This window comes from Daucus carota, chromosome 2 (assembly GCF_001625215.2).
Source record: "Daucus carota subsp. sativus chromosome 2, DH1 v3.0, whole genome shotgun sequence".
Lineage (NCBI taxonomy): Eukaryota > Viridiplantae > Streptophyta > Magnoliopsida > Apiales > Apiaceae > Daucus > Daucus carota.
In genome coordinates, this window is record NC_030382.2 from 30,957,186 (window position 1) to 30,969,554 (window position 12,369).

General features: G+C 36.1%; 3 protein-coding genes across 6 annotated transcripts; 2 read left to right on the plus strand and 1 right to left on the minus strand.

Moving 5' to 3' along the window:
* The first annotated feature begins 536 nt into the window (after positions 1-536).
* LOC108210257 (uncharacterized) lies at positions 537-6,711 on the plus strand. 4 transcript variants are annotated; one of them, XM_017381561.2, is made up of 6 exons: positions 537-889; positions 1,768-2,028; positions 2,287-2,439; positions 3,714-4,048; positions 4,835-5,324; positions 5,900-6,711. In XM_017381561.2, the coding sequence occupies exons 1-6, from the start codon at positions 778-780 to the stop codon at positions 6,424-6,426; spliced, it is 1,878 nt and encodes a 625-aa protein (XP_017237050.1). In that variant the 5' UTR covers positions 537-777; the 3' UTR covers positions 6,427-6,711. The 4 variants fall into 4 exon arrangements, with proteins under 4 accessions (XP_017237050.1, XP_017237051.1, XP_017237049.1 ...); XM_017381562.2 differs by having other exon boundaries at positions 1,771-2,028; XM_017381560.2 differs by having other exon boundaries at positions 538-889; positions 1,765-2,028.
* An 819-nt stretch (positions 6,712-7,530) lies between these two features.
* Positions 7,531-8,199, plus strand: LOC108207339 (uncharacterized). The gene has a single exon (XM_017377794.1). The coding sequence runs from the start codon at positions 7,531-7,533 to the stop codon at positions 8,197-8,199; it is 669 nt and encodes a 222-aa protein (XP_017233283.1).
* Positions 8,200-8,648: 449 nt separating this feature from the next.
* LOC108208291 (glycosyl hydrolase 5 family protein) lies at positions 8,649-11,291 on the minus strand. The gene is made up of 3 exons (XM_017378808.2): positions 10,681-11,291; positions 9,498-10,095; positions 8,649-9,364 (listed from the first exon to the last, which is right to left on the minus strand). The coding sequence occupies exons 1-3, from the start codon at positions 11,257-11,259 to the stop codon at positions 8,943-8,945; spliced, it is 1,599 nt and encodes a 532-aa protein (XP_017234297.1). The 5' UTR covers positions 11,260-11,291; the 3' UTR covers positions 8,649-8,942.
* Between the last annotated feature and the right edge of the window lie 1,078 nt (positions 11,292-12,369).

The following is a 12,369-nucleotide window of genomic DNA, read 5'->3' on the forward strand; positions in this document are numbered from 1 at the left end:
AATAATAAATAAACTTGATAAAATCTAAATATATTATCATAAATACTAGAATTTATAACTTTTTAGTTGGTTGTGGCAACGTTCGCGAATAATGTGTAGAACTCTATAAATAATATTTTTACCGCTTGAACTCATATTTCGAGGTACCTGTTTGATATTTATGGTGACTTTAGTGACCATCTTGATACTGTTTTCACTTCAGTGACTAACTTGATACATTAAGCACACTTTAGTGACCAATTAGATATTAACCCCAAATAAATGTTAGTACTCTCTCTATTTTAGTTTATAAAATACCTAAAATTTTGACGTATGCACAAAGATCATTAAAGTTATTTTTAGAAATTTTCTTGAACAAAATTAAATTATCAAAATTTTAATTGAGTTGAAAAAAATATATAAGTGATTGTTATAGTAGTAATAGTGAGTATTAAGTATTGAGGCAAGTATTAAAATAGTGGTAAATGAGTTGGATAAGTAGGAGAGTGGGGTAGGGCGTGATAACGTGTCCCTTAAACTAAAACTGACGGCAACTTCACCTCTCCACCGGAGTCTAATTAGTATTCTCCCAAAAGTATAAATACTTGCTTATATTCATTCACCCCTAATTCCCCTTCCCTGCCCTATATATTTCTCTCTCTCTCCCAGCCGCAAAATGCACAATCTCTCTCCCAATCTCCCCCAAATCTCTCCCCTTAATTCACTTTCTAATATGCTTCGATTCGCCTCTCTTTTTATTTTTTGAGACTTTTTTCCTTTCTTTTTCGTCTGTCACTTATGGGATCGGAAAGCTGCGGTGGAGTTGGTGTTAAGGACTACCGATCCGGCGTCGTTTCAGTTGATTTTAGCTCTCGGATTGATTCTTCTAACTCATTTTCTACTCCCAATGGTATTATAATATTATTATTTTCTTCTTATGCTTTCGAATACGAACTATTTATTCTACATACAACTCAATTGTTTTATATATTTCTTCTCAATTGTTTATATGTGTCGGACAAAATTGAATTTGTGTTTGTTTGTGTGTTGAATCGTGATGTTAATTGTGGTTTGTGTCTGTCGAATTGTGTTGGGGATCACGAATGATGTTTGGATGTTAACATTTTTAGTTTATGTTTAGTTTTGTAACCAGCTTGCTGGTTAACATCGACCTCAACACCAGTAGAAGCTCCCTCGATATAAGAATCATGTTCAACGGGGGATAACTTGGAGAATTCATACTTGATGATAAACTGATATGGATATACAGAAATAGATGAAATGGAATTAAAGGTACAAGAACAGAATTAAGAAGACAAGAGAACTGGAATTGAATTAACAGAATGAAAAATACTGAACTGAAACAGAGGAAATAGACGACTGGTTTCAGATGTTTAGTCAGTTTTGTGTAATGTACCTGGTAAATTTCAGGTGTTTGTAGACTAATTTGCATTACAGCATGGCCCTCTCTGCATATGTGTATATGTTTCTTCTTTTTAATTTTCTTAAAATCTACTATGAGCGTAAAAAGATTGAAGGATGAAGACTTTGTGGATCATATTTGCTTTTGTATGTATGTATTGCGAATCTATGGTTTCTACTGCTAGTTTCACAGTATCTATACTGTCAACTTTTCTTATTAGCATTCAAGAACAGGAGATGTCATTGGACTTCTAAACTTTTATAGACTAGTTTTTGTATTTTTATATAAGTGTTTGTCATTAAACTTTTAAACTTCTATCGGCTAGTTTATTTCTAATATAATTTTCATTGGTCATATGTTAGAAGCAGCCTGGAATAAGATGGTCAATGGTGAGGGTTGTAAGAACCCAATTGAAAAGGCAAGCAAGGAACTTAATTTTACGAGAACAAGTAATCCTCTTACATTTCAAGACCTGGAGGCCAAGAAACAACGGAGGACATCTGGGAAAGCGGCAAGAAAATCACGGTTGTCACAACTGGAAGTTTCTATGAACGAAACAGAGACTAATGATGTTGAGGGTAAAGCTAAGGAAGTTGGATTTTTCTATGGCAAGGGCATTACTTTAGGTAATAAATATATCGCTTTTATATACCTGAAAAAATAATCTTGCATAAAAAAAAACTTATCATCACATTAAAAAGGTTTGGATTTTGGATCATCGGAGATGTATCTAGTTTCCTAGGGATGGTTTGCTAGTCATTACTAGTTCATACTATTTTATGCTACGGTGCTATTTTGGTTTGATAAACAATGTTTCAGTTATTCTTACAACATGGTATTATATTTATGCATCTCATGTTTCTTTTTCTGTTTATCTGCTGTAGAGAAAACTCAAACGTCTAGGCAGAAGACTAACATAAATGGAAAGCGGAATGATAAGAGGAATGGCAAAGCTCCTAAGAGTAAATATGATTCTTTCTCTGTCAAGACTGGATTGGCGAGCTTCAGTTCTGCTGCTTTAGGGAATAACATTCTCGGTATGGCACCTGTATTTTGGGCAGTTCAGGAAGTATAATTATTTTTTTTTTGTTATTTAACTAGGATCGGGTTCATGTCAACTAACGATTTTCGCAATATTGGGGCTACCCAAACCCAAAAGTTGAATAAGTAAATATGCCCAACCAAAAAATTACCCGAAAACTCCCGACACGAATTTGGAATCCAAAAATTAATTAGTATCAACATCAATTTAGAAATGTAAAAGATCGAATTCAAGATATGAAGTTACAGATCTGAAAATTTTGGAGAAGTGATGACCCAATTTCTGCAACCCGCATATAGACTTACCAATCAGATTACACTTATCTGTTTATAGATGTAAACAAATAACATACCTTATCTGCGTATATGTATATATACACACCGAACATGACTAGTCCAGATACGTGCTTCAATTCCAAGCAAAGGAGTCTACTTGCAATAGAACATATATAAAAATAAGCCAGAGCAGAACTGAAAGATTACGAATTGAGAATTGGGTCAGGTAGTGAGTGAAATTGACGTTTTGGAGGGGATAGTGATTAGTGAGAGAGACCAGTTTGACATCGATCGATAGGACGAGAGAGAGAGATGGGGGGGGGGGGGGGGGTTGTATGCGTTGGGAACTCTATATTGATGAATTTAACTGACTGGTTTAGGTTAATAGAACTCTTCTGTGATCTGTATATTAGTTATTAGCCAATGGGCCAGGCCTTTGCTGCACCCAATAACTATTACTGGACGGCCCATTTATTTGTGATTCTGTACTGACGAAATTAACTTTGTGAGCTGTAATATGTATATCATTACATTTAAAAATGTCTCAGTTTTTTTTGGTCAGGTTTTGCTGCATATGAATTTGACTTGGACCCCAATTTTTTTCCCCTGATTTCACTTTTGCTAGTTGCTAAGTAAGGAATTTTTTTTATTGCTATTGAGCTGTGAGATTGTTTATCAATTTAATTCACTGCAAACCTTTGAAAGAGATAACTAGATGTCTATCTATAAAACTTCACTGAAGACGCACAAAAGGCTGAAATTTTCACAAGCACTCAAGCCTCGTATGCGGAATTGTAATGTGTAACAATCATTTTTCAGTTGAATGATTATTGAACACTTATATCATCCATTTCTTCAAAGGATTGGGTAGACCACAAATAGGTTTTTAATTGTATCATTAATTTAGATAATTTTCGTGATGAGTTTACGGATTAGCACTAATTTTTTCAGAGTGAAATTGAGCTTTAATAATTGTTTATAATCCTTCATACAGGAGGATATGGCTTGAGAGCAGATATGGAGGATGTCACTAAGAATATCGATGAGCTGTCATTAAATGAACTACTTGAAGGCAGTTATAAGTGTCCTAAATTTGCAATGGACAAGGGCGAGAGATCAGAAGATCCAGATGACAAAATTATGCAGTCTGTCAAAAATGCCTGGTCAATTCTTCAGACGCGAAAGATAAAACCACAGGCTATGGAGGTTGATGGTAGTTACCATCAAGAAGTTCTTTCCCCATGCTATTTGGCATTGGATTCTCTTGTAGGAAACAGAAAAGAGGAAGCTAATGACACAGATATAATAGATGTATCTCCAGCGCACAAGGTTAGTTTGGAAAGGCCAAATTACTGATACATTAAAAAGACTATTAAGCTCATTTGTGCCTATCATATGTATTCGCTCCGTAATTTGGGCCATTTTTCTCTAAACAAAATATTTGATTATTCTATATATATCAGGATATTCAGTTCTTCACGCATTTTTATTTGCCCAACATTTAAATTTGACTCTACTAGACTTAGTCTGTTAACAACTACTGTAATCTAGAAGAGATTTTCTAAACTAGCCCTAGGTAGTGATTTTTATATACATTTTTGTAAATTACAAGTACGAGTGAAAGATATACTCTTATTTTCTGATCATTAAGCATATCTTCCAAGAATGTATAATAGCTTTCTTTATATATACTGCTTAGTGCTTACGTGAATCAGCAATATTGGCATAATTTATTATTATATGTTATTCTATTTCTCCCAAAAATCTTATGAACGTTGATAATTTCTTAATATTAGTTCTCTGCATTGCTAGTTTTGTGGAGTACCAATGATTTCTCCTCCTTATGCTTGTTTTACATAGAAAGTTTAGGGCTCTTTATAATGTGTTAATAGTGTGAACTCTGTTGGTATTTAGTTTTTCAGTTTCAGTGCGATAGTGTTGCGACATATAGTGATAGGTGTATGCTTTACAAGCTATAATTAGTCTTCTAATCTTTTAGTGGCTGTGTTCCATATATTCCCCGTCATTAATTATATCATAAGTTTCAGTGTCTATCTTTCTATAATTTTATTTTGAAATACTACTGACGGTGTTGCTCTAACTTGATAACTTCAGGAGTCTGGGATTCAGTCTGATATACTTGATTTCCCATTGCACAAGCCGGAAAAAATATTCGAACGCCTCACTCTCCCTCCACCCAGGGATTTAGAGTTTTTGCTCCTTGATACTGCCAAGTCAGCTACCCCAAGAATTAGTGCTGATCCCCGGCCAGGCAAACCTGTAAATCAGCGAGGTTGTTTGCCACCATTTTCTTGGTCAAATGCTTATTCTGGACACTGCAAGTCTAACGTAGATCCGGTCAAACTATCGACAAGTAGAAGCACTTGCCAAAGTAGATGGGCAAAAATAGAAACCACTTTCCCTTCTCCAGATACCACCTCTGGCTTCTTGACAGAGCTTGAATCACTCAGATATGATGACAGTATAGTGCCTGTAGAATATCAAAGCTTGGCGCCTGTGGTAAAGGAAAAAAATCAGCCTGAATCTGTTAGCTTAACTGGACAGGGCTTGATTAAGTGCACAGTGGCTCCTCAGGCTTCTCGAGGTAACTTTCCTCTAAGAAGCTTGTTTCAGTATATTCATTCTGTATTGTTGCAAACTACGAAAGCATGACTTTTTGTTTGAATATGCAGGCAATATTTAATTATTTAGAAAGCCTTTTTTTTAAATGTTTATCATGATACTAATTTCATCTAATTTTGTCCTTGAAAGCTGAAGCTTTCTGAAATGTCATCTTGTACACATGATTTTCTCCTCTCTAGTCTGTTTACATTATTACTGGATCAAGTTTTCATTTATTGATAACTGAATATTATAAAACTAGATAAATGAACTGTAAGGTCACAGGGAGGAGAAACAATTTTGTCAATTTATTAGTCTACTGACTTGCTATGGATCCGGGTTCATTGTTGAGCTTGTGTAAATAAACATTCTGGGTTCATCTTATGCTTAGTTACAGCTTTAGGCAGTTATAACTCGTTACTACCATGGCCTGTGCATCATCTTTAGCCTTCCGCAGTTGCATTTTTATAGTTGCAAATTTCATTTATCTTCTAATTATTGATATTGGTTATCTATTGCTTTCTTTTTATGTGATTGCTGATTTTGAATTTGTGAAAGATTCTTCAGGTTTGTCTTCTCCTAGAGCATTGGCTGCTGCTCAGTTACTATGTGATATTTCTGCTCATCCCTTGAAGAAAAATGACCTTGGGATGATAAAATCACTGAAAAGACCCTCCCAGAAGTCCATGAGAGCTCCTGACTGCAAACCTAGTGAGAAACCTGAAAACATATATGCAACACCAATAACAAAATCAAGATTTGACTGTCCTCCTAGCAATCCCGAGGTTGTGTTTGGCCTGAAGAGGCCAAGGCCGTCTGTGAAGGAAAGAAGTGCTGAAACTCTGCACAATAATATAACCCCAAGAGGACAACTTCCTAGTTGGTCTATGCCCCGGTCAAATAGATCATCTCCCAACAAATCTCTTCGGGGTTCTGTTTCAGAAACCAAGCCTTATAATGTTGTAAAGAAACCATTTATGTTACCACCAGTTGCAAGAACAATGGAAGCAGCCAGTAGTAGTCAGCCAAAACAACGGAAGTTGATGCAGATTGGGTGGAATAGGGAGAGCGGAAAGATGAATTGATTGGCTAGGAACAGGTAAAAAAGAAACCTTTGGCCTGTGCAAATGTTGTATTCACATGATGTAATCTCCTGTTGGGTTATTTGATGAGTAGCTTTCGTTGTATATAATGTGCTAAAGCTAGGACAGAAATAGTGGAAAGGATTTTCTCTTCTCAGGGTATAGAGAATATTGGTTTTACATTTGTAACATTATGTGGCGAATGACCATGAACACACAGGGGAACACCTTTGCCTAGTGTAGAATATTCTACCTGCAATGGATATTTATGTGATCCTTTCAGTCTCATTTAACCAGTTTGTCTCGATGGTGCATTGGGCATATGCTTCACAAGTCGGTAAATTATACTCCACCAGCAGTGACATCGACCTATTTGGCAATTAGCGGTTGACATGGATTGAATTAGATGTTTTTTTTTTTTTGCCGGAGAATTAGATGTTTTGATTAGCAAATTGAATTAACGGTTTCTTGTAAAACTGTGTGGTAAATAGCTGTTTGATTAGCTTTTTATGACACATAACAAACCTCTAATCCTAAAAACTCCTCAAAATAGCTTTTTGAAAATTAGCTTTTTGAGCTTTAACTTCTATTTCAATCCGCTAACTATTGAAAACAAACATCAGTGGATTGAAATGGTTAAACCTCTAAAACACTTTAAAGACCCAAACCTCTAACTTCCAGACATGGTCATTATTGTATACCGTAGGTATATGTTTTATTTGATTTTTACTCCCTTCATCCCACTTCTTTGTCTTGTTTGATTTTTTGTAATGATTATAACTCATCTAATCAGACTACTTTCCATTATCTAATTATAAACATGAGTCTAAGGACCAAATATATCTTATTATGATTTCTTGCAATGAGATAAATAAGATTATAATGTCAAGTAACAATATTAGAATTATAATCCTTAAAACTGAGAGCAAAGACTGTATCAACAGAGTTATACACAAATATACTTTACACAGTGTCTAGTCTTTAGCCAAGTCTTGTGGAAATTTCCACGCCTCTGTTCCAAAATTAGCCAAAGCTCCCCGGCTTGCGTCCATGCACGTATAAAAAGGGCTTCACAATTTTCAGTGCTGCAAAACAATTTCCTTCGCCATGCCAGAGGAAGAGCAAGATTATTCACGATCCGCAGAATCTCACCGAATTGTGATCCCCAACGAAGTTGCCACGCCACGATCATCCTCCAGGAAACAGAGTCTTCAAAGGAGATGCTGGCTCTGCTGTGCTTTTACCTCCACGCTCATATTCATCACAGGAATTGTATTGTTGATACTCTTTTTAACGGTGTTCAAGGTTAAGAAACCGAAAGTAAGTTTCACAAGTCTGTCAATCGCAGGACTTCAAGGTGTCAACCCTCTTAATCTTGGAGATTCTGCAAATTTGACAGTTGTAGTTGATGTTTCAGTAAAGAATCCAAATGTAGCATCCTACAAGTTCAAGAACGGAACGACGGAGATGTATTATAAGAAAGTACAAGTGGCTGATGCTCACATTCCTGCGGGTAATGCCAAGGCTAGGAGAACAATGCACATGAATGTGACAGCGGATTTTATGCTGTCAAATATTGCGAGTGTTGATGGATTGGTTAGCGACTTGATGAATGGATCACTGCCGTTGCAGACGAGCACCAGCCTCAAAGGGAAGGTGAATATCATAAATATAGTTAAGAAGAAAGTAGCGGTGAAAGTAAATTGCAGTTTGACATTTCTGATAGCGAATCAGACACTTCAAGATCTGAAGTGCAAATCTGATGTTGACTTGTAGATTTAGTACTTGGTAAAAAGTGTTAGTGTGATCATTGTATAAGAGATTGGAGCTTATAGAATATTGTTTCTCCTTCAAAAATTTTACTATGGCCATGTTTGGAAGTTAGAGGTTTTGGGCAAAATTAGAGGTTTGAGTTGTTTTAGAGGTTTGACTACTAAAATCCGCTAATATTAGTGTTTGGTAGTTCGTGAATTGAAATAGAGGTTTAGATCCAAAAAACAAATTTTGAAAAAGCTACTTTGAGGAGTTTCTTGGGTTAGAGTTTTGGTTTGTGTCGGAAAAAGCTAATCAATCAGTTATTTATCAAACAGTTTTACGAGAAACTACTAATTCAATCCGCTAATCAAAACATCTACTCCAATCAGCTAGTCAAAACAATTAATTTAATCCGCTAACAGCTAACCGGTAACTGCTAATTCCCAAACAGGGCCTATGTTTATTTGACAGCAACTCTTTAATCTTTGCAGTTAAGTCAATTAATCTTGCACAAGATACAGATTACATGGACACAAGCGTACTGGCATTGAGCTCACTTGTTGACATTTTGAATATTGTGACACCTTTGCCTAAACCATACACTCAAAGAAAAGAGTACTAGAATGCATCAGTGTCAAATGGAATACGCGACAGAAACATAACATTTGATTCATTATAACATGAGTAATTAAGCTGTCATAGCAAACTTTCTGCGACAAGGAGAAAAAGACCCAGAGATTGATGGCACATTCCAAACCACTTCTCTACTTTGCGTTTGATGTGATAAGCTTAAACCACTGACTTGAGGGATTCTCTACACAGCCAGGATCATCGTCATCAGGACAAATGCACTTCCTGGTCAATATCTTCTCTGAATAGTCCGAATCATAGTGAAGGCACATATTGTCTCTGTAATTAGCCAACTGATAGTTGGAGACTGACTTCCACATACTTTTCATATTAGCACAGTCCTTTGTAAGGACCACTGGTCTCCCCTCTCCTGTGGATGAGAGACAAAATTCAGTTCCCAGTAACCGGATCACATGTTTGTCCTTATCGTATCGCCAGTATCTTCCAAAGCTGTGGCAGCCACTTGGCTGAAGTTCAAATTTCTCGTTCACCCCAATGCATGCACCGCTCTTTGGATGATACAATACATCGTGCGTTGGGACTTCTGAGTGGGGATCTGCAATAGAAGAAAACAAAAACACGAGCAACAAAATTTACAGATTCTGACAATATTTGTTTCACAAAAGATAAAAATCCGCAGAAGCACAGAATTGTCAAAAAAAAATCTGAAAATAATGTACCGGCGATACCTTGGATCTTGCCTTGTATAGAGGCCAACCTCCTCTGAAATTGAGGATTCCTAACCCTTGTCATATTGTGATCAAAGACCGCGTATTGCTCGTCATCATCTTCTCTTCCCAGTCTAATATAATAGCTTCCTTGCACCCCCCACAAGTTCCAATCCAGATCATGCTCTGCCAAATACACCAGAAAACAACTAAAGAAGTTGTTGTCTGCTGGATTAGTACCCTCCATGTTTATACCAAACTCAGTGACAAATAATGGAGCCGGCTCTGAACCCTCAACCAGAAACGTAGATCTTCTGTTCATGTCTCGTGTAATACTGTCACAAACATGGTTCAATGGCTGGTGCAGCCATCTATCGCGCTCTCTGTTGCTAAATGCATATCTATGTGCCTCGTAAACAATCTTGTTGTCAAGGTTTAGTCTTAGAGGCCTCTTTTTTAAGAAGCTCAAGTCTAGATCATAGCTTAAACCCGAAACAACCACCAGCACATGAGGGTTTGTTTTGTGAATTGCTTTGGCACCCTTCTGCACGTAGTTGTACCAATCTTCAGAGTTTTGGCGTGGTCCTCGCAGCTCATTTCTTAAGCTCATAGCAACTACCTAAATTGCAATGTATCAGTTCTGTATCTTTGAGACGCGAATCAAATCAAGATCTTGATGGATTATATTCGTAAAATTGGATAAATGCCCTTTTAAACCTCCATGTTTGGGGTGTGTACCCATACAGCGTCAATGATTTAACTCGGCCGATTCAACCCTCCAAGTATCTGATTTGTTCCAGTTAGCCCTCGTACCAAAAAATGGTATATAACACATGGACAATCACGACATTTTACACTCATGAGGGTTAAACGGGCATTAAACATTGAGACTTATAAGGAAGATCTAATGTTTTTTAATGTATCTTTTAGGGATTAAAAAGAACATCTAATGTATTCTTAAGTGTTAAAACATACGAGCAAACTTTATCTTCAATAGTAATTGTCAAGTTTACCCTCCTTATATACTGTTTTTTGTCTTCATCCCTGTATAAGGGCTAATGAGAACATATCGTTACTTGTAGGATTATATCGGCCGAGTTAAAACATTGCGACCGTATCGGTACACACACTCAAACATTGAGAGTTAAAAAGGCATTAACCCCCTAAAATTTAGAAACAATCCTACAAACTTGCATGAACATACCGTTGGAGTGTACTTGTAGAATGCAGCAACAATCCTCAGAGCACGAAGCCATTCTTGAGGCTGAAGATTCTTGTCACCCCAAAAGCCATTTCCATCATCATTTCCGCAGCACCAGATAGGTTCACTAACTTGACAATCCAGCAGAACAGTGACCCCGTTGATCGCGAGTTCATCAACCACAGCCTTGTGAGCTTCAGTCAGTGTTAGCTCCAAAATTTGTGGATTGTTTCTCCGAATTCCTCTAATGGCAGCTTCAAGGCCTAGATCTCGAAAAGAATCAAGTACTGTGCGATTGGCGTATCGAGTGTACATGTACGTAGCATAAGTGAGGCGTACATTGTTAAATCCTGTTAAGGCTATGTGTTTTGCTATTTCACTTAATGGTCTTTTGTCAAGGCCTTCCGGCAACATGGGGCCCACATGGCCGGCCCAGTTGAGGCCGGCCAGCTTCACCCTCTTTCCGGTGAGATCATCCACAATCCATCTTGATTTTGTGGAGAGGGGAAGGGAGAGGGTGAGAGTCGAGAAGCAAACAAAAGAGAGTGCAACTAAGTAAAGTATTGCAATACAAGATTGCATGGTATTGAAACCAGGTAGAGAGAATACTAGTGAAGTAATAGATGGTATATTTATAAGAGATCCAAGAAGATTAGATATGTCATTATCTTTAGGTGTGATTTGTGATTGTAATCAAGAAGATTAGATGCGTCATTCTCTTTAGGTATGATATAAGGAAACTAGGAACAAAGTTAAAACTACTTGGAGCGGCTTACTGAGTACTTTTCTTTTTGCCACCAAAAAAACAGAAGATTTTATTAGGCTTTCAAATCGTTAAACAATACATGTAATAATTCTGAATGAGCATTATCTATTCGCCAACTATGATCAGCGACTGAAAAACTATGTCTAGCTAGATGATAAGCTACTTTGTTGGCAGACTGTTTAATAAACTTTAACGTCACTGGTTGATCTCTAAAACCTGATAATAGTTGCTTGCAATCCTCTGCAATGCTACCAAGATATTAAAAGCATCTTGCATGCTAGTTGGGTATATGGATCGGTTATAATGATCATGTGAAATTTTATATAAGAGGCTTGATATATAAGCTCTTCTTTCCTTTGCGGAGTTCGAGATCAAAATCTTGGACTATCTAAAATTGTTACTGTATTACAAAACATTATATAAAGGTGTTCTTACATTTGCTCAACTCAACCTCCAAGAGGTTAATTGGATGAGATTAAAAATATTAATTAATTATATTTTAGAAATAATAAATTAATATTATTATTATTATTATTAAAATATCATGAATCACTTTGACAATATTTTTAATATATTTATAAAACGTTGGTTAGGATAATGTTAAACCTGTCTTAGAGTATCTCGAGCAGTATACAAGTGATGTTATTAAAAAAAAATTAATTTTTAGGAAATGAAGACTCTATTTTTGAACTAAAACTCGAATAATAATCCCTATTTTTGTTCCTCATTATTATCTATTTATGTATATTAACTTTAGACAAAAAAAGACCAATAAAATTGCTGTGAAATTACCACTATACTCTTGTTTAACAAAAAATTACAAAAAATCATCACTTCATATTAAATGCAAAAATTAATTTACTCTAAGATCATAACCATTCAGCTACATTTGTGACATTATTACCAAAATCTTAATGAATAAATAA